Source organism: Paramisgurnus dabryanus, chromosome 1 (genome assembly GCF_030506205.2).
Source record: "Paramisgurnus dabryanus chromosome 1, PD_genome_1.1, whole genome shotgun sequence".
Lineage (NCBI taxonomy): Eukaryota > Metazoa > Chordata > Actinopteri > Cypriniformes > Cobitidae > Paramisgurnus > Paramisgurnus dabryanus.
This window is the reverse complement of record NC_133337.1, coordinates 55,139,386-55,161,891: the sequence shown is the minus strand read 5'-3', so window position 1 is coordinate 55,161,891 and position 22,506 is coordinate 55,139,386. Positions and strand designations below refer to the sequence as shown.

Here is a 22,506-nt window from a genome sequence, read left to right as displayed (position 1 = left end):
ATGTTCATTTAACTTTGAACAAAATGTTGCCAGTAAAAAACATAAATTTAAATCTACGGTAAATTACAGGCAACCCAGCTGCAATTTCTACGGAATTTTTTTTACAGTGTAATACGTAAAACTGTCACGGAAAAGAAAGTTGTGGAAGGGGCACGTAAAATGGTAGATATATATGACAATGTCACGCAAAACTGAGCAAAATAATGCGTGACTATTTCACGTATTTTGTGAGATCAGGCTAAAAAAAGGTTCTGTATAAAAAAAATGCTGCCTTAAATTTTTAAGTAGTCTACACTGTAAGAAATTCTTTGTTGCACTTAAATTTTTAAGCTTAATCAACTTGAATGTACAATTTATCTCAAATTTCTTGACGAAATTAAAGTTAAAGACTAAGTTAAAATAGCTTATTTAAGTAATTTAAACTTTATTTTAATCATTTATAGCAACTAGACCAGAAAGCAAAAAATTTAATGTAAATTCAAGTTGATTAAACTTAAAAATAAATAAACAAATTTAAGTGCAACAAGGATTTTTTACAGCCTACAATCCAATTTGCTTTACAAGTCATTTCAACTTAATATTTTTAAGTGTTGAGTTGCTGTAATTTATAAAATAATCTGAAATTTCCTAGCTTGATCTCATGGAAATTTGAATAGAGTTTATGAGTTGGCTTTTTGAATGAATTTGTATAAAGCAAATTGTACAAAAACGTACAAGTGTGGTCTTAAGAATAAATACAAATTAGCTACCTTGTCAAATACGTACGAATTGGCATGAGATTGCACTGAAAATTTTATTTTGAAAAGCTTATTTTGATGAGTTAAGGTACTGAACACATTAAAAAGTTTAAATGACTTGTACTTAAAAATTAAGGTAAAAAAATTTTTTTTTTACAGTGTAGTTACCGATGTTTTTCCTAACTAAATGTATTCCTGATGCCGAAGTCGCTGTAAGAAGAAGACCAGCATAACAAAGTCAGATTTGTTTTTGGTAAAGCAGATGGACCTCAATGAAACTACTGCAATTCTGCGAAATGCTTATTGACATCATCTCCTAATTGATGCTGCTTTCATCTGACATTACTCTCAGCTGTATTTACACATTACATTTAAATCCATTCTGCAGATGTTTCACCAAAATCTGTGCAGAAATGCTGTTAAGGTTTCATTTGGGCCAACTTATCAGATGCATATATAAAAAGCAGAACATATGGAGTCTGTGGTAGTGGAACATGGAGACGGAAAACTGGCAAAAGCAGTACTAACATAACAGCAAACTCACACATGCGCATGCACTTCAGGGCCCAAAAGGGCGTAGTAGCTTCAACAGAATCGTGCCTTAGAGACATGGACCTTTCTGTCTGTAAGCAGTTCAGCAGAACTTCCATGTATCCAGAAGCACCAAGGTGAAATTAACTTATTACAAGAAACATCCTAGCAGAGGTATTTTTAAATGTACATTTCATTCATTATATGCAATCATACTTAAAGCTGTATATGCAGGACCATCCAGACTTTCATAAAAAAGCAAAATCACAGATCAAGAATGACGGAAGAAACGACAAGTTCGACTGAAGCACCCTTTGAGGCCTTAAAATCAAACCTGAGTAAGCCCACACATAAACCACTCACTTAAAACCTGACAACCATTGCATAAGCATACATTTACCGCAGCTGTGTTTTATTGCATAATATTTCTATCTACATAGTTGTGGTCGCTTTTTATAACCTCATATTTGGCATGATATATTTATTAGTACATGTACATTCCTTGCTGTCCAGGCATATCATTTTGTAGGAAAGATTCCACAAACCTTACGCACAGAGGTAATCATAGCATAACACACCAAGATCACATTTAATCCATCTTGATATCCAACCCAACGGCAAAATTCGAGTGCAGAATGTAGTTGGAAAGAAATTTAATTTAGCGGGGTAAAGTTATTTCTTAGAAATCAAGTGCTGTATCACTTCAGCCTCCCCTAACCACTTTAAACAATAAGCCAAGCCCCAGAGAAATGTTTGATAGGGGGTTAGATTTACTTCTGCACTCAGTGAATTGCCACATAGAAACCTTATATCATCTCTGGAGACTTCTAGCCTTTACTGCACTAAATTTGCTTCAATAAGCTCTTAACAAAGCAAATGACACAAAGGTCCAAAACACTACAAATATGATTTGTTTCAACAGACAATCTTTTATAAAACTGGACCTGAATCAATGGCTATATTGTATAATGATAATATATGAAGAAATTTCATTTGTCTCCGTCTGTGAAATCCAGGTTGATGTTATAAAAACTAATCATGAGATTAGAAGCATCAAAATTTTATTTGTACCTTACTCAGTCGATATTATAGATATCAAGGTTATATTTTCACAGAATGTTCTTTACATTATATAAGATACTTTTATGTACAGTAAATCACACAAATGACATGGGTTACCTATCTACTGTCTATACTGTACACAGAGTTTTGGAATCAGGCCTCAAAAGGTGCAAAAAGGCAAGACAACAGAAACGTTGCTCTCTTGATAACAAAAACAACACGCACAAGCAGAATACAGCATGCAAACAAAACATGCAAGGTGCACAACTTTATTAAAGCCTTAAGCATAGCAGTACTGGCCTTTGTGTCTGTATCAGCACAGGAAAAAAACAACACTATACTGGCAATGCTTGGTGTGATAACTTTACTGTCACTGGTAAGTCAACTCGAAAATTCAAATGACCTAATATTTAATCCAAGCAAACTATTTATTTACAGAGATTGTGAGATGTTTTATTGAGACTAAGAAAATGGGCAGAGAGAAATTGACATACTATTTCCTTAAACGCTGCTGCTGTTTGGCTGACTGTTTACAGTTTTTATTCACACTGTGTTAAAGTATATTAAACCGAACAGGGAGAACAGAAAGACCATTCAGATCATTACCACAGTTAATTGTAACTTCATGCTGTACAGTGAGGAAAATAAGTATTTGAACACCCTGCTATTTTGCAAGTTCTCCCACTTAGAAATCATGGAGGGGTCTGAAATTGTCGTCTTGGTGCATGTCCACTCTGAGAGACATAATCGAAAGAAAAAAAAATCCTGAAATCACAATGTATGATTTTTTTTACTATTTATTTGTATGATACAGCTGCAAATAAGTATTTGAACACCTGTCTATCAGCTAGAACTCTGACGTTCAAAGACCTGTTAGTCTGCCTTTAAATGTCCACCTCCACCCCATTTATTATCTTAAATGAGATGCACCTGTTCGAGGTTGTTAGCTGCATAAAGACACACACCTGTCCACCCCATACAATCAGTAAGAATCCAACTACTAACATGGCCAAGACCAAAGAGCTGTCCAAAGACACTGACTGTACATATTCTGATTCTAACTGCTGCTTATAGCCACTGCAAGAAAACTGAGCTTCTCATGGATACTTCATCCTGCTGGTTGACAGAAAAATATTTTTAGATTTACAGATAGATCTTTAATTCACCACTTTTAGTGTTTGCTTTTGCTTTGTGCCTTGCATGCATATTAGTGACTGTAATCATAGATGCACTTACATAGCATTAATATTTTTTATATTTATGTTCCTGTGGAAAATATTTTTACCAGTTATATGAAGCATTAATTTATTGTATAATCTAGACTGGTTTGTAGAAGAGAACTAGAAATAAATTAAACAAATATAAACATTTTAGTGAATAGACAGTGGACTGCTGAGATCGAAACCTTAGTAGTAACAATCCAATGAGCAAAACGGATATGTGTATAATTCATAAAAATCTGGAGTACACAGAAGACTGGGAAAGAAGCAGCCTCGATATATCAAGCTTTCTCTGCATTGTGAGATGCATTAATTGACTGTGTAAAAATTGTCCTGAAAATAAACCTGAGCAGGCACCCATTTAAAAACCTGAAACATTGCATAAGAAATTCCAAGACGTAGATGTCCTTGCATAATAATACCATCACAAATATTTGCAAAACAGGTTCTCGTGTGATTGGCTGAACGCATCTGCACATTCCTGCTTGTTTATGCATAATTTTTTTTTATCTCTCCTGGCTTGACAGAATGATATCTGTAGATAATACCAACAGCTGTATATCTAGCTGAACGCAAAACATTCAAACAATCAAAACTGCCACACTCTGGTGCAAAACGCCAGCTGGACATCTGGTTCGTAAGATGATGGTTTGTATCTAAGAATTTATATAAAATCCCACTTGCACCACCTGAAATAACAACCTTAATCCCACAGTAAGATCTGATTGAAATGTCTCCTTGTGCACTTAACCTCAAAAATAACCATCTCAAAACAAGAACATTTTTCTACGCTCCACTGCCAAAATAAAGTCATTAACTTTACAAGTCAACCAATGAACAGAACAGGGTTGAATTGTTTCTCTTCTCATGTGGAAGAATCATTTTCCAATTAGTGTATAATAACATCATTGTCTCTGGAGATTGCGGACAAATTATATCTGTACCTTCAAGTGCAATAACTTCACTTGAAAACGATAAGCCTTCGGCTCCACAACAAAATCTTGCAAAATACAGCTACAGACTCACTTGATGTATTTGCTGTTCATGTTCGAGTTAGACAGAGGATTACCATGTCAAACAAAGCGATAAAGAAATTTTCCATTAGCGACTGGAAAATCATTAGCGAGTCTATTTACAGTTGGAACTAAATGCATATTATTGAACTTGTTTCCCCCCTGCTGTCCTTCACCAACCCGTGCAACACCCACACCGTCCACTCCCCTCAATTTGAAATACGACTTGTTATAGCATCAACATGCTTTGTATTGCATCATGTATGTCTGAATGTTAAATGACAAAAGCCACATAACTGCTACAAAAGAGATGCAAATACGCTCACACCACCAGCAGACACATTTACAGCACAAAAGCATGCACACAGTCCAAATAAAGTACAAATTAACAGCAAATTTAAAAAAACAATGAAATTCTGATGGTAATTGCATGACTCAATGTTGGAAATTGCATGATTCAATGCAATAAAAATTGGAGTTTTGTGGCTTTTAAGCCTAGTCCATACGGACACGGGTATTTTTATAACCGGAGTTTTTCCTCCAAAAAATCCCGTCCACACATGTTCGGTTTAAAAGAAATCTCCGTCCACATGAAAAAGCAAAAACACACTACCAAGCTCTGTCAAGAAAATCGTAAAGCCACCTTGGACAATCAAAAGCCTAACAAAAGTGACGTTGCAAGGCAAAAACCACGGTTTTACTGTCTACACAACAACACTGCAACTGGCATTTCTTAAAATACTCACCCTGGCACCCTGGTTTTCAAAAATGTTCAGTTTCAGTTTTCGTGTGGACGAACGGCCGAACCGCGTAAAAAAGTCACTGTTATAAAAATACCCGTGTCCGTGTGGACTAGGCATTAGTTCATGCCTTTTTTGATACCAAGCATATAATAGTGTAATCCTAGACATTTAATCTTTAACAAAGATTTGGTTTGAACAGATCAACAAAACAGAATTTGTACATATTTTACAAGTTGGCTAAAATGTATTTATTCATACGACCACATTTGTACGTTTTTGTACGATTTGCCTTGACCACTGTGACGTTGGGGTTAAGTGTTGGGATTCGTTGTTGTTGTTTTTTATGAAAATCGTACGATTAACTTCATATGAATTCATACGAATTAGCCAACTTATAAAATATGAATACTCGTGGGATCAGGCTGATCAAACATACTGATTACTTATGTTGCATTATACAGACTTGCGCCCAATCATGTGCCTTCCTTTTACAACCTGGCACCAACTAGCTAGCAACTTAGAACAAGTAGTTCATGGTTCTGATGCAACTAATGCTGCTTTCCCCTACTATCAAAATTGTCGTAAATATGAGTTTCCTAAGTAAAAAACCCTCTGATGTTGTGTTTGCCTTTGAAAAGTACATTTTGATAAGCAAATTCCCGAAATTAGTGGGCCTCAAACTAAGAAATGGCATTTTGGAGGATTTCTGCTGTGGCAGGTATGCTTTAATAATTTTTTTATCCGCAACAGCTTTATTGCCTTGTCGTTAAAGTAGTACACAACATTTTTCCAAGATGTGCAAGTATGAACCTGGCATCCTCAATTGTTTCCAACAACAAAGCACCTGAACACAACAAGCTCCTAAGACAGCAGACGACTCTGGGCCGGATCTGCAGCACAGCTGGCAACTTCGGCGCAGATTCAGTGGAGATTCGGCCCGGAGTTGTCTGCTGTCTGAATAACGACTTCAGAAGTGGGAATTTTTCAATTGCTGATAGCATGTGGCGTCAGCATAAATCAATGATGAAAAACGGCAATTGTCAAGCAAATTCATTCAACACACATTAGATGAAACAAAACATTTTTTTTGGCCTGTGACATCATGATCTGAATGTATGTTTGAGTTTTGGCTGAATCTGGCCCATATTTTTTCATACGACACTGAATTTTACCATTTGCTTCTTGCTCTTGTACTGTATCCAGAACTGTTTCACGGAACTGTGAAGGAACACCTTTTAAAAGTTGACATTGGCAGTGATGCGTTTTCAATGCTGAAACATTACACCTTACATGACAGCCCGTTAAAAGCCCCTTTAAATCAGCCCCAAGGAGAGATGTGTATAGTGTGTAGTTTGTGGTAGAGAGAGAGAAAGGTGATGGACAATAAATGGAAAGACCACAGGACACAAACAGCAAAAGCACATCATAAACTCAGAGAGCAAAGAATGATGAGCTAACAAAAAGGCGTGGCTGCAATATTCAACATTTATTTCAAAAAAAGGTTTTGTTATATTTATTTTTTGTCTTTTTTATTTTGTTGATACCTGAGAGAATCCTTCAATAGCTTTCCTTTCCAGTCTCATTTGAAACAGATGGTTTGGACATCATCCCCGCTCTCTGCGCACACTCTCATGGCTGGGTGCATTTCGCACACTCTTCAACATATTCACCAACACAATTACATTCAACTTGAAAGTAAATAGAGCAAAATTGATGGGTTTTACATCGGCGTTTCAAGGGTGGCCAATTAAACTCGACAGCTGTTTTTCAAATGCAGGTGCCTATAAGGATGTTAAAGCTCAAGTGAACAATTTCTGTGCTTTTAGCATCACCAAATATAATTTGTAACTTTAATATTATTATTTAATATTAGGTATCTCACACCCTTCACCCATTTGCCATTAGTCAGGCAAAAAATAGCCCCACCAAAAACTTACTCTACTGGTTGATTCAATTTTACAGTGCTAGGCTAATTGGGATGCTCAAACAAACACATATGACATAAAAATGAAACACTTAAGCTTTAACATTGACTACCATTGGTTCAGTTTGTATTTTCTGAAGGGGACCAAAAGAAATAAAGTACTGGTTGACAAAAAAACAGTAAAAGTTTTTATTGATAACTTCACCTTATAGGGGATATTTAACTCAACAATGTTAAATCTTTTATCAAATCCAGCTATATTGGTTGACTTTGTAGAAATAAAATTTTGTAAACTAAAGGCATTTTTGGTTTCTAATAGCTAGTACCAATCCACCAAACCAAGAGAGCGTTTAACACAGACACGTACATACAAACACAGATGCACACTTCAGGGCAGTTCCCCAACAGCGAATCACATCACTGAAGATCATTGAAGATGTTTGTGAGTCACAGAGCGGATCTCGGGTCCATTGTCTATGAGACTGACTGACTGATGAACAGACAAACTCACTGAGGCTCATGCAGTTGCAGTGGGTGGGGCTTTGGGGTGGGAGTGTTTAGAATAAGTCACGCCCATTTAGCGGTGCTCAATGAAACAGCAAGCATGTTATCAGTGGGTAGGGCATTGCATAGACAATCTTGCTACTGGGGATTATTCCTTCTCTCTGAAGAAAAAACAAAAAAAAAACAAAATTCTTCTACATTTGGTAGAAAGGGGTAAGAAACAAAGCAAAGCAAAACAAAACGAAACAAAACCACCACCACAGTATCTACTGTTCTCCTCGTTCCTGGTGAGCGCATGTGCAAATGTGTATGGACCACAGGCTCTACAAGCCTGAGAAATCTAAATCTTGGCAGTAAGTAGGCCAGCTATAAGTGCTTCTGGGAACCAGACATTGTTTTTGGGGTAGATGTAAAAGCTCTTGGCCACTCTCTGATGTTCCTCCGAACTCCTATTTTGTACTTGCATATGTTTCTCTACCATCTGACCTATGCAAAGATCATGACTAGCTAGCCTGTTGGTAAAGAGCATGACCAACACATCTCATAGCAATTTGTAGCTATTCACGAGGTGGCTAACTCATTCATTTTATGTATGAATATGAACTCATCACCTTGTAAAATAGTTGCTAATTCTTTTGAGATCAGGTTGACTGCTGTGTTATGAGTGCAGGGTGGAGGGAAGCTGAGGCACGGGGTCAAATATTAAATTTCATGGGGCACTTTTTCATACTGGTTATCTAACATGCACACGTACAGATGTGTGAAGCATTTACAGAGCTACGTAAGCAGTTTTCTTTTAACTTTACAAACTGTTGGGATCGGCCGGCTTGGCTCGCATTCTGGCCCTTAACATCATGTGACGGTTGCATATGGTTAACATATAGTGATTTAATCTTTCGTTATCTTTTTGTTTTGTATTTACATCCTTGGTTATGGCCAAAACATTGTAAAAATACAAAAAGGAAAAACAAATCAACAAAACAAAAGTATTGCACCTCGAAGGCGGCAATATATGCTTAGTAAGCTGTTTGTGTAACATCATTTTGACAGTACTGTCCACTCTGCTGGTGACCTGAAGTGAGGTTCTAGTTCCCGGGCTCGGCTCCGACCCGGTTCTGTCGGCTACATTCAATACCATGAAGCACCCTTTGCTGTCACAGATGCACACAAGCTCCTCTTTAGCCTACCAGCCACCGCCCATCTGCTTTCATCAGCGCTCTTCGCATAACAGCAGACAGGGGCCGTTACGAGCTGTCGGATGAGCCGGCGTGTTTATAGATGGAAGGTGATGTTTGTAACTGGTGCGAATTTGGCTTTGAAGGCTGAAGGAGGAAGCCACGTGCGTCTGCGATCATCACACACCCCATCGTACGGTTCAACACAATGGATGCACTCGGACACGAGTGCCATACAGAGACAAACTCCTCCCAAGTTCATTTAAGAGTTGTGTTGTGTGAGGTATGAATAGATTGTGTTTCAGTTTTTTTCTTTCTCTTTTTTTTGTATTTTCAGTTTCTGTTCATGTTACTAGTCTTCTTTCATAAAAAAGAAAACAAAATATAAAAAAGAAAATATTCCTGTTTCTCGTTGTAAATTCCTCTTGATAAAAAGACGGACAAAGGACAGATACACAGACAAACAGAGCAGTTGATTTATCAATACAAACTATAGTGAGGTGAAAAAGAGGTGAAATTTCGTCTAGTTTACACTGCACGCATGGTCAAAAAAGTGACTACGGCTGTTGTTTTCTCTCTTACATAGAGCAGTTAAGCATCAAAAACAAACAAACAAACACATTTTTAGTTAAAAACGAAAAGAAAAACAAACAGCTTAATAAGCTCCGAGATTTTAACTTTGTTCTGGAGTCATTTCTTTTCATTAATTTGTTTTCAGGGTTTGCAATTATTTTATTATATCTTGTTACACTTTCTTTCGAATAAAATTAGAAGGTAAAGCAGCATCAACCCTCCTGCTATCAGCCAATCAGAACCTCGGACATCACAGCATTCCTAATTTCGGCATTTTCCGAATGCTGCCTTCCTCCTGACGGTAAGTCTACACAAGGTTTGTTCGTCCTTCTCTAGATGATTAAGACCATCACAGTCATTTCCGATGGACACAAATTTATTCCGATTTCAGTTTCCTTCTCTTTCCGCTGACTGTGATGTCATCGCAGCCCCTGATTGGCTGTCTCATTTGCTTTGCAACCTCCCATTATAGAGCGAACTACTCTTTCAATCCTCGTTCACATTCATGCGGTGCTGCCATTCTTTGCATGGCTACGGCTGCTCCCCTGTCTTACAAGGGAAAGGTCCGTTTCTGTTTGGTGATCATCTTAAGCCACTGCAGGCTTTGAAGGGGCGGGGACACAAAGGTGTGTGTTTGCGACTGTCGTACGGCCCATACCTGGCGTGTTTATTGGTAAAAAGAAAACAACTTGGATTTTGGTTGGCTTAATACTGACTCTGAAGGTGTGCTAAAGAGCACATGGAGGTGTGGCCTCTGTTTGACAGAGAGGATAGGGGCGTGGCATTGAAAAGAGTGCATGCTTTACACGCAACTGAGCTGCTGTGTGAATGTAAGAGCGAGGGGGGAGGGACCCATCATGCCTTAGTGCAAAAACTCCTCGGAGGGAGATGGGCTTCAGAAAGTGCCTTGTGAAGATTTGAATGGCCTCTTTCAAAGCTAAGTGCTCTTTATCAAATGCTAGTTGTCCCACCTCCCCAGCCCCTCCTATGATTGGCTCTCTCCGCCACCTTAAAGAAACCAGAGGACCCCTTGCTCAACTTTTTGACTTGTTTTCGCCAACTACTTGGTTTTGAGAAAGTAAAAAATCAACAGTGATTGACCCATCGATAAACGGGTCATTCATCTTCTCACACTGTAGTTCTCTCCGCAGCTCCTCAGCGGCTTTTATGGGTCGAGCCAGCCGAAAATTAGCGTCCGTTTTAAGCTTGACTTTTAAAGCAACGCTTGGTCCCACACGCAAAGAAACAACAAAATACAGAAATTTCCTCTCAGCCCGACTCAAAAAAAAAAAAATTGGAGGAATCTGACAGGCTACAATAAGGAATGGCGGGCCCTCCTGTCTTCAGTGGTTTTTCGAAACCAAGTCTGTGTGTGTTTCTTTCCTCCTGCGTTTTGTATGGCTGTCCGTGTGTGAGATTATATGTACGTTTAGGTGTGTGTATATGTGTAAAAGAGAGGAGGCTGAGGCTAGCTGCCCTGTGTTCAGAGGTGAGGTAGAACCTGTCAGCACAGAGGCAGTCTCAGATCCGCAGCCAGCTGGATGTGTGCTCACATTTGAGGTAAAACAAAATCGAACAAACAAACGAAAAAAAAAAAAAAAACAACAACAGCCAGTCCACCAGGGCCCGTCAGGAGTGTTTACACAGACTGGGCAACAGTAGCATCTGAGTAGCGCACAGAGGGGCTGGACCGGACCACCAAAGCCCCGCATGGCGGTCCGGACGACAACGCTGCAGTGCGTACAGTAAAAATGAGGCATTCGAGTTTCGAGGTGTGTTTGAATATAATTGTATGCGTGTGCTGGGTTCGAGAGGATGGTAATACTGACTCCCTGCCGACACCTGTAAAACATACAAATCAGTGCGATTCAGATGCACATCAACGGCGCTCAGGGGTCTCCGATCTTTCGGTATCACAGCGAGACTTTCTCGGAGCACAGAAGAGCTCATTTATCATTCAGAATGGGCCAGCGTGAAAACCCACACAATGGCAGAAAAGAACCACTCGCAGCATTTATGAGCCCCGAGCTTTCAAGCGGTCTGCGTCCTACAGCTAACGGAGGGAGGGCGTGTTCTCTAAAGGTCCCAAATCATTATGAGAAGCTTTAGTTAAATATAGCACCTGATTTGGTTCAGAAATCTCCTCCTGCTGAACGCGCAAGAGAATAATGAGGTCCGTTAAGGAAGCTCCACGTTAAGGTGGAACTCGAAGTATCTACGACGCAAAGATGCCGGTCGGGTATACACCGTAACCTCACGAGACGCTGAGATTTATGTGACTGAAATTAACTGACCACTTCACAGACTGGTGAGAGGAATCTGACAGCTGCGACACCAGGAAAGCCCTCGCCCTCCAGTCTCAGCCGAGGGCACAGACGTACTCCTCCAGTACAGCTCTGACCCACAGAGCCATTCTGAGATGGTGACAGTAGTGCGGTGTCTATACATGTAATGTACATAATCAAGTACTGCACCTGTAAGCCTAACCCGAGTGTGTTTGTGTGTGTACAAATCTGTATGTTCATGTGTCTAAGGTGTTGGTAAACCTGTATAAGACATTATACACAGACAGAAGGGCCAAGCGTTGGGAGTTTTGTAGACGGGGAGGGCTGAGTATTCTGTATAAAAAGCTGTCGGCTATAACCTCCGTATGAAAGCCGTTCCAGTGATGACCCCTGCCAATGCAGCTGCTGGTGGTGGGTTTGGTGCGTTGAGGGGTGTGAGAAGGGGTGAGAAACACGGTTTCGAAAAAACGTTCCTGATTCTCCAGCCTGGGAACCTCACACTTCCTGATCCTCAAAGACCTCCAGGAAAAGAGGTGGGAAGAGTTCAGTGGGGCATTCCACCTTCATGTGCAGGAAGCGACTGGCGTGGCAGGCTCCGATCATGCGCAGGTCCGTCACCTTCATCAGCAGCTTGGGCCAGAAATGAGGAATGTTGTGCTTGCGATAGTTGATGTAGTGTTCGAACGCCAGAAGGTACATCTCCTGACACTTCTCGATCTTCTCCATGCATGTCAGGCCTGTGCGATCTGAAAGAAGGACAACACTCAATAAGTGATCATTACTGTACAATACTGTACATAAAATAATCTCAAACTTCATTTTAATTAAAAAATAAATATATTATACAATGTGAAAAATCTGTTCACTTGGTAGCCTTATTTCTACAAAGTTCTCCACTAGTTTGAGAACCACTGCCAAAGCAGAACCATTATTGGTTGTATTGTGAACCTTTAATATTTTGCATTTGTACTACAACAGGACAGCAAATCTCCTCACCTGAGCTCATGAGCAGCACAGCCTGCAGAAGGGCCACCTCTGTGTCATCCAGGTTGAACTGAGCCAGGCTCTTGCCCAGGTCGAAGATGGCATCAGATACCACGCCCAGCCCTCCATTCTTTAGCTGCTCTCTTTTGACAGCCATCTCTCCGCTAAGTGTCAGGGTCTCACTTTCAGGGTCATACCGTACTGCAGCACGTAAGGACATGATCTCCATGCAACAGCCCTTCAGCAAAATGATCTGATCCTCACAAGGCAGCTACACAATTAGAAAACACATAATAAATAAGGCTGTCAATCAACTATTATCTCTGAATGTTTTTGATGTGTTGATAGCTACTGTACCTTATAAGATTCTTTTAAAAATCAAAACTACAGTTCATCAGTTTATGTTTACTTATTCTTTATTTATATTTTAGAATAGGAATAAAAAAAAAAAAAATGTAACTATGGGAATTGTGTTGTGACTAAAACATCCAGAATAAAAAAATCAAAATGTTATATTATACTGTAGCATCTTCTAAGTCAGGGGTCTCCAACCTTTTTGTGAGCAAGAGCTACCACAATGGATAAAACAATCTGTAGGGCTACTTTTTTGGTATAGTCTACACAAAACCTAAAAAAACGTTTATTTACTTGTCCATTTTTATTTTATTTTACTCGTCGATATGTTTCTACATTGTTTAAAATGTTAAAATACATAAAAGAAGCCAAGCTAATATAAAAAATATGTAATAAATAAATATTAAAATTGAGGCAATGAATAGAATGTGTTTGGCGGGCACCATGTTGGAGACTGTTTTAAGTAGCAATAAAACAAAAATTGCTCTTATTTTCTACTGTATTTGACTGAGGTCATCTATTTCACAAACATATTTTTGTACAGTACATATAATTTTAATTTTGTAGTAAACTTTTGGACTTTTAAACAGTAGTTTATATAAAATATTAAAATTGTAAAATTTGTATCAACAGATTCTACACATCAGTATAATATATTTTTATATACTGTAGGCCTATATATACACATGTGTAGGTCTCGCTGGCTCATCAAGGCCATCAAAAGTGTTTACACCATTTAAAGCACTCATTTTAACCGAGGGGCAACCTTCCGATCTCTCTAATGAAGCCAATACGGAAGTGACTTAACTGCAATTCATCGACTGGCCGCTTGAGGCTGGCTCCAAAATGGAGTCAATTCCCATAGACTCCCATGTTCCAAATGCACAACTTTACAGTAGAAAATAATATGTTTACAGCCTGGTACAAAAAGTGTTTTTGGTCTATATAGCTAATTTTGCCCTTCATGACAACTGTGAGGGGGGTGAATTTGTTTGTAACCCATTCGTTTAAATTATATAAAGCCTTAAACTTCTGCATAATTAAGGGCGTGGCCGCTTGAGTGACGGTTGAACAGCCACTGCTGTCACTAGACCTGCGAAAGGCAGGCGTGGTTTCACCTCAGCTTCACCCATGTCCCGCCTCTTTACCCATTTTGGGTTTTCTGCGAGTGATGCGCGGCCAAGATGGCGATGGCAGGCAACGCCTACTTTAAGCTTCAAAAATTATCTTCGCAAACCAATGGGGGATGTCACGGACACTACGTCCATATTTTTTTATGGCCTATGATTTTAAGGAATGAATGGACATCTGTTCAGAGCACAGCCATTGGATTGAGTAGAACGCTCATCACATTCTGATTGGTTGAGAAGATAAATAGTTTAGGCTAAAAATAGGCTCCGGCACTTATCGCGTTTTGGAAAAGAACGGCATCTTGTACCTACATTTTAACATGGAAATTAAGTGATTTGGCATAAAACGTTCATGGAGCAGTGAATCGGTTCAGTACACAGCCAAATGACATGACAAACTCATTCTTTTTTAAATGGTGTTTATCGCGTTTTGAAAAAGAGCTCTTCATATACGTAATAATAATATAATATTTATTTAAAGTAATACATATACTAAAATGCACATTTAAATTAATTATGCTTTATGATCATATGAGTGAAAATAACAATAGCATTTTCAAAAACATATACATGATTAATGCTGTTATATTCATGGATGATTTTTCGGGTTCGAAGATAATTCAAATACCAAATACTTTCCTTTTCTTAAACATCTTGTCTGAGGTTTTTTGTAAATAAACACATTTTAAACAGAGATTTTATCCATTATTTAAAGAAAAATGTGTGCAAATTAATTCTGACACCCTGAATAATATTACGTATTGTATCACCTGAAGGCCACTAATCTGCCTTTAGAGCAACAGTAAGTCCTTACTAAACAACTTTCTTTTGTCAATAAAGAGCTTGTTGCTTCTGAAATGCATTACAAATATTGTTATATACCAGTCAGGCCTGAAATTCAAACCGTGAAGAGCATAGAGAGAAAAATGTATCTGGCAGAAGACTGGAATAATGTTTACACTGACATATAAAACGTTTCACATCATTTACAAAAGCAACACACTTCATTCAGGTAAATCAAGACAATAAAGGAACCGTATAATTATCATTTGACCGTTCTTTGAGTGTATAGAAGTACGTTTTACAGAATACATCAGGCAAAACGCTAGGTGTAGAAAATAAAGAGTGGCACGGAGGGTACAGTGGATGACAGTGTAAATTTATAGTGTAGACAATAATACATCTGCTGGCATGAGTGTGCTGTGTAGTCTACTATGCAAGAATGTTCCCACTTGCGGTTTAAGGAGAGCTGGCGAACTTTAAATATGGAGAGAATGTCGCACAGCTTTGACTGATGCAATGTGGCTATATCACAGGCACAGATTCACCAAAGCCACAACTGTACAAATCTTCCCAAAGTGCCCACCCTGCCCACATGCACATATTGACACATGCTTAAACTATGCAATTTTGGTTTTATCAGCCCGACATCTTTGGCACCAATAACAAATAACCCATTTCCATCAGGAAAGCAGCATAATACGGCTGACAGAGACTCGGGTCTACTGTAATTACAAGGGAGGAAGCTTTACCTCAACAGACTCATTACTACTGAATACCAATACTTCCACTTGCTTTAAAAACAAATAGGTTGTAGAATAAAAAGTATATTGTATATTGCACACCACACTTACCTCCGAAAACATGGGCAGTTTTTTGGCAAAGTCGACAACGCGCGTGATGGCCGGCGTGATGATCTTGGTAAATTCGCTAAAGGCTTCTAGATCCACTTTGTCCCCATCTGATGTAGGGGCCACTGGAGATTGTCCAATGTCCTCCGGCTGTGGACAGACACACAGATTCATTGAGGGTTACAATTGTTTATTCCCAGTGACAACCTCGCAAAAAACAAACAACTGCAAATCGTGTCAGGATCCTGAACTACACTGTTTGAAAAAATAGTCAAAATATGTACCCTTTCAGTCAGTCCTTACTGTATACACTCACCTACAGGATTATTAGGAACACCATACTTATAATGTATTTGACCCCCTTTCACCTTCAGAACTGCCTTATTTCAACATGGTGCTGAAAGCATTCTTTAGATATGTTGGGCCATATTGATAGGATAGCATCTTGCAGTTGATAGAGATTTGTGGGATGCACATCCAGGGCACGAAGCTCCCGTTCCACCACATCCCAAAGATGCTCTATTGGGTTGAGATCTGGTGACTGTGGGGGCCATTTTAGTACAGTGAACTCATTGTCATGTTCAAGAAACCAATCTGAAATGATTCGAGCTTTGTGACGTGGTGCATTATCCTGCTTGAAGTAGCCATCAGAGAATAAGTACATGGTGGTCATAAAGGGATGGACATGGTCAGAAACAATGCTCAGGTAGGCCATGGCATTTAAACGATGCCCAATTGGCACTAAGGGGCCTAAAGTGTGCCAAAAAAACATCCCCCAAACCATTACACCACCACCACCAGCCTGCACAGTGGTAACAAAGCATGATAGATCCATGTTCTCATTCTGTTTACGCCAAATTCTGACTCTACCATCTGAATGTCTCAACAGAACTCGAGACTCATCAGACCAGGCAACATTTTTCCAGTCTTCAACTATCCAATTTTGGTGAGCTTGTGCAAATTGTAGCCTCTTTTTCCTATTTGTAGTGGAGATGAGTGGTACCTGGTGGGGTCTTCTGCTGTTGTAGCCCATCCGCCTCAAGGTTGTGCGTGTTGTGGCTTCACAAATGCTCTGCTGCATACCTCGGTTGTAACGAGTGGTTATTTCAGTCAAAGTTGCTCTTCTATCAGCTTGAATCAGTCGGCCCATTCTCCTCTGACTTCCAGCATCAACAAGGCATTTTCGCCCACAAGACTGCCACATACTGGATGTTTTTCACACCATTCTTTGTTAACCCTAGAAATGGTTGTGCGTGAAAATCCCAGTAACTGATCAGATTGTGAAATACTCAGACCGGCCCGTCTGGCACCAACAACCATGCCATGCTCAAAATTGCTTAAATCACCTTTCTTTCCCATTCTGACATTCAGTTTGGAGTTCAGGAGATTTTCTTGACCAGGACCACACCCCTAAATGCATTGAAGCAACTGCCATGTGATTGGTTGATTAGATAATTGCATTAATGAGAAATTGAACAGGTGTTCCTAATAATCCTTAAGGTGAGTGTACCATTTGTTACCAATATTTACCTTTGAGGTACTAATATAAACTCTTAGGTGCAAAGCTGTACTTTTTAAAAGGGTACAGCCCTAGTGACAGCTGAGGTACATATTTTGACCATTTTTTTTTTTTTACCAAATTCTTAGGTCTGTGGATATTGAGATTAGATATGATGCTTTAAAATAAATCCTCATTAATTACTGTAAAGTAGTCATTTTTATAACAATATATTCATATTTTAATAATGGAATTCAAATAGCTCCCACAAGCCCTTAGATTCAATAAAGAAGGGACGCACTGAATGTTTGGCAACCAAAAGTATTTGGCCTAAAATAGTAAAAAAATATATCTTTCATAAGCCCTATTCGGACGGGATTAGTTTTACAGGGGGACCTCTGAGAAAATCGTGCTTCTCAGAGGTCCTCTGTGTTTTTAATCCCGTCCGAATCGGCCATGTCTGTGTTTTTCTCTTACGACCTCCGTAAGAATTCCAGAGCAATTTACCTACTGTTTTTCGCCGAAGTCAGAGGCCCTTTGAGAAATGTAATCCCGTCCGGATGCAAATGTCTGTGTTTGCCCGCAATATCTTTTGAAAACGCGGTTAATTTCGTGTTTTGGCCAACATGATCTGCCGTAAGGTCTTACTAATGCGCGTATATTGTATTTCCTGAGTCCCATTCATTCAGATATGGATGTTTTTACGCATTCGGCAAAATAAAATAATTAAATCAAGACGAGCTGAATATCAAACACTGTTAAGACTGGCCACTGTAATATCATTAACGTTATAAGAAACTCCGTTCAAAGTTGTTCAACTCCGGAATGGTAATGTTAATTAATAAAGATAATAAATTGTTATTAATCATTATTTCTTCATTTCTTTGGGTTTATTATAAGCAGACAGTTATATAAAACACGTAGGCTTTTTAGTTATGTTACTTTAGTAGGATTTGTATATTTTATTTTGAGTTGTTAAAATTAAATTAATAAATTACATGTTCTGTCATAATTTTACATTTAAAGCAAAATATTAAACATTACAAACACGCGTATCCAGAGCACGTGCTCTTCTGCAACGCCCAAATGCATGAAACAGACACTCCCATCTCTGGAATAGCCTGCATCATTTTAATCCTGTCCGAATCGGTACATAAAATCACAGACGTCCTGGGGGACACGTTGAAACTCAAACGTTGTTTGGAAAACTAATCCCGTCCGAATAGTGCTTTAGACACTTAAAATTTCTTTATGAGAAAAGTTTTGATCTTATAATATTTACAAGTTACATAGTATAATGACAATAAAAAAGTTGATTTGCCAAGACCACAAACATCCATGTCCCTCAAGCGCAGCAGTACTCTGCTTTGTTTGGGAATTATGTCTCCGAAATATCTCGTAGGTATTACATTTGTATGGAGGGAGACACTGACCACAGCGCTGAGCCATGTGCTTACACGCAGAATAAAGCACAACATGGTCAGAGTTAATGCCAAAACTTAAATGTCAAGCTTTGAATGGTTTTATTAAAGACCAGGTATTAAGTTTTGTGGTTTTTGTGGAAAAAAACATGCATGGCTTCAACCCTGGTGGCCGGTGACCATTACTACTGTATCTAAAACAGCAATTGTTTTCAATTGCATAAATGAAATTAAGGTACAAATAAAAATAACAAAAGGCAAATCAGACAGCAGTAACAGACACAGGCGTGTGTATTTCTGGCTTTTGAGTTATGTAATGCGATAGCCTTGGAATACTTCGGCGCATGCAATCCTCAGAGTAGATTAGAGGTCAGCGATCCTAAAACTCTGGACAAACAGCCAAGTTGGCCTCTGAATTTTGGGCAACGCTCAACTATGTATGTAGTAAGAGGCGTTTTACACGACCGAGTCAAAATAGATGTAATTATATGAGATGCAGACTGGCAATTACTGCAATTTGGAGTGAGTGCATGACAGCAGGCCACCATGTATATGATTTGAATGAGGGGCACGGCTGTGATTCAAGGTTTGCATATCTATAGTCTGTTTCTATCAACACCTTATTCACAACAGCAAAGAGATTCTCAGGAACCAATGGGGGAAGGGGAAAGAGAAAAACCAACACAGAGAAAGCAAAAAGGTATCAACATACTGTACTGTATGTGACCAAAGTGCTTTTAGGGTAGTCATGCCACTAGGCAGCTAGCCGGCTACCTTCAGGCAGTCATTTCAATCATGCAAACTAAAGTCATTTTAATCACAGATTAAGTACAGGACAGAACGCAGGGTTTGACTTTGGTTCGTTACGCTTTACCTCACAGAAACCGGTTGTTAGGGTAATTACTATTATTAATATAACTATTTATTAGCCCTAAAGCTAATAGAAAGCATTGCTGAAAAATCTACTGATCCAAATTTACAGCACAGACCGCACAGAGAGGTAATAGCGGGATGGTAAATAAAACCGAAAAGAATCCGCGGTACAGAATGTGCCTTTGAGGTGCTTCTAAACTTGTGTTTACATTGCGCTGTCCCGGGCTGACGGGACTGTTTTAACTGCAGCGCTGGTGTATTTGTGTAAGTTTTTACAAGGATGAACCAGAGCAGTCCCCTCGCTCTCTTCCTTCAGGAGGTGGGGACAAAGCAAACCTTGGATACGCCCCCAACTTGGCATGGTACCGTTTCGCCGAAAGATTGGCCCTGTTGGACTATTGACAGCACAGGGAGCATGTTAAGGGTAGTAAAGGGTATATAGACTGGATCCTTTATGGCACATTTTACAGGACTTCTCAGGCGGTCGGGGAAGTGGTTTCTCTGTCCCATGTGGCCAATAGTCACTGTATCAAGGGCACACTCACACCATCCAAACCAAACCATGCCCCAGCGCAATTGTACTTACACTGTAAGTCCGGGTGCGCTTTCGTCATTAGGATGCGATTGTTTTGAACAAAACAGGAAGTAAAGCGCTCTCTTAACACTGGAACCCATAGTAATAGTAATGTATTCTGAGTCGTTTGGTGTGTGATGACACACAGCCCACTCACATGCCATCATATTGCTTAGTTGGTCTATCGCGTAAAAGTTCAACTGGCATGATGGGAAAAGCTATTTGCTCAGCGCCCCTATTACAGAGTTCCTACACCTTACAGTAGTTAACTCCTTCAAGGACCTTTCAAGGACTTTCCAGGTCCAACACCCTAAAATTCAAGGACTAAATGTGGAAAGTGATAGCAAGGTTAAATTGTGTTACCTTTTAAGACACATTGTTATAATTCCCTTTTGAGGGAACTCGCACTGCCCCACTGCGGTGACGCTTTGGGGATGCCTCCAAGGGTTAAGTGCGTGTGAACGTGTATATCAAATTCAACCAATGGTGAGGCTTAACAACAAAGACAGGGTGACGCTGAAGTCAGGAAGTAAACCGCTATCTGAAATATTGCCCAAGGCGGCTTTACAGGGACACAGGAAGTATGGCAAGGGAGACGCAGCGTCTCGTTCCCTTCTCAGGGAACAACAGTTACATACGTGACCCGAGACGTTTTTATGTGTCAAACACAACTATGCAAAAAGCATTTTAGTATTAATCAACATTCGCATACAGAAGATATAAGCATTTAATGCATGTATGCTTAAAAAAATCTAGAATATTATGATATTATCCTACACTACACAGAGAATAATATGGATTTTTTCCAGAAAACTTTTTGCATAAAATAGATACAAGCACTTTCAATGACCCGTATCTTTGTATGTACATTTTCAAAAACTTCCCAGGGCATTGAATTTTTCGCCCAAATTCACAAACTTTAAGGATTTCAAGGACCCGTGGGAACCCTGCTATTAGGCCCACCTGTGTGTGAGACCCCTGTATTAAACACTATGACATTGTTACTAAATCGAATCACTAAACCTCTTAAGAACTTGGCTATGCCAACTTGGCAAAGTAGTCATGTTTGAATATGGCATATTTAATTAATTTTCTCATAATGCCCAAAAATGCTCCCTAGGAAGGCAATTCACATTTTAAAACAAAGCCGGTCTTTCCCTTATTATAAAAAAGTGCATGCACGACTTTAAGGATTAGCTCTTTTTTCTCTTTTGGTGTCTAGGAGTGGGTGGTATATTGTCTTGCTGCCTATCATCTCACGGAGATTAATAATGTGTCAACCCTCTCTCTTCGTAAGTAGACATATCCACAAAGACTGCATTTGGCAAAACAGAATTCCTGTAATACCTGTCACTAACACACATGAACGCTTGCAGTTGCCCGGTCACAAGTGAAAGTGATCTCTCCGGTTGTGCAGACTTGTAGTGTCACCCATTACATTGATTGGTAAGCTGTGTAAACAAATGCTAATTCATGCTGACAGATTCATCCACAGTGATGCTGTACGGTAAAATTAATTGCTGTGAGCAGACAGACAGAAATGAATGGGAAAAAGTGCAAAAGGTAAAGCATGAAAGAGAGAGTAGTAATCAACATTAACATAAACAGTATGACATCAGTTCATGTGAGGATGATATCAGGCTGACCGGGATACTGTAACCATGTACAGTTAACCAAAATTTTCCCGTTACATAAACATTTTTGTTTACATTTTTGCAATCACAAAAATTTTTTACATTGTGGTTTCTGGTGTTAGGCTCACTGAATTAAAATTAAGTATCTTCAATGTCATTCTAGCGACAGTATCTGTTTATGTATGGGTGGTATAGCAGATGAGGAAAGATGTTTTGAAAGCTGAGCAGAAATCCATTTTTATCATTGTACATCATCCACAAAGATATATTGAACATTGCAGATCACATTCAGACAGCTTAGCACATTTGCCTCTAATATTGATATATGTGGAATTTTGGGTGCCATGCAAATATTAATAAAGTAGCTTGGAAGTGGCATTATAGATGTGTGAAGAAAAAATATTTTTATTTATACATATATTTTTAGTTTGCGCTATTTATATTTTAAAGATCTGCAGGATGTCTTCAACCTAAATAAAATTAAATCCTAGTTTCTAATTTTAAATAAATTCGTTTTTTTACTTTCTGCTCAAAAACGCTCAAGATGTTTTTAGTGCCAAGAGAGGTCACACTAAACACCAACGATGCCTAAAGAAGACATTTAGTCCTGAAAATATATATTTTTATGTTTTTGTACATA

General features: G+C 39.0%; 1 protein-coding gene across 5 annotated transcripts in view; it reads right to left on the bottom strand.

Moving 5' to 3' along the window:
- Positions 1-9,041: 9,041 nt before the first annotated feature.
- thrab (thyroid hormone receptor alpha b) overlaps positions 9,042-22,506 on the bottom strand; it is a 162,531-nt gene continuing 149,066 nt past the window's right edge. For all 5 annotated transcript variants that reach the window (XM_065242383.1, XM_065242379.1, XM_065242381.1 and 2 more), the window contains 3 exons: positions 15,870-16,016; positions 12,764-13,022; positions 9,042-12,513 (listed from right to left, as the gene is read on the bottom strand). In XM_065242383.1, coding sequence (XP_065098455.1) covers positions 12,263-12,513; positions 12,764-13,022; positions 15,870-16,016 — 657 coding nt within the window. In that variant the 3' untranslated portion in view covers positions 9,042-12,262. The remainder of the gene's footprint in view (positions 12,514-12,763; positions 13,023-15,869; positions 16,017-22,506) is intronic.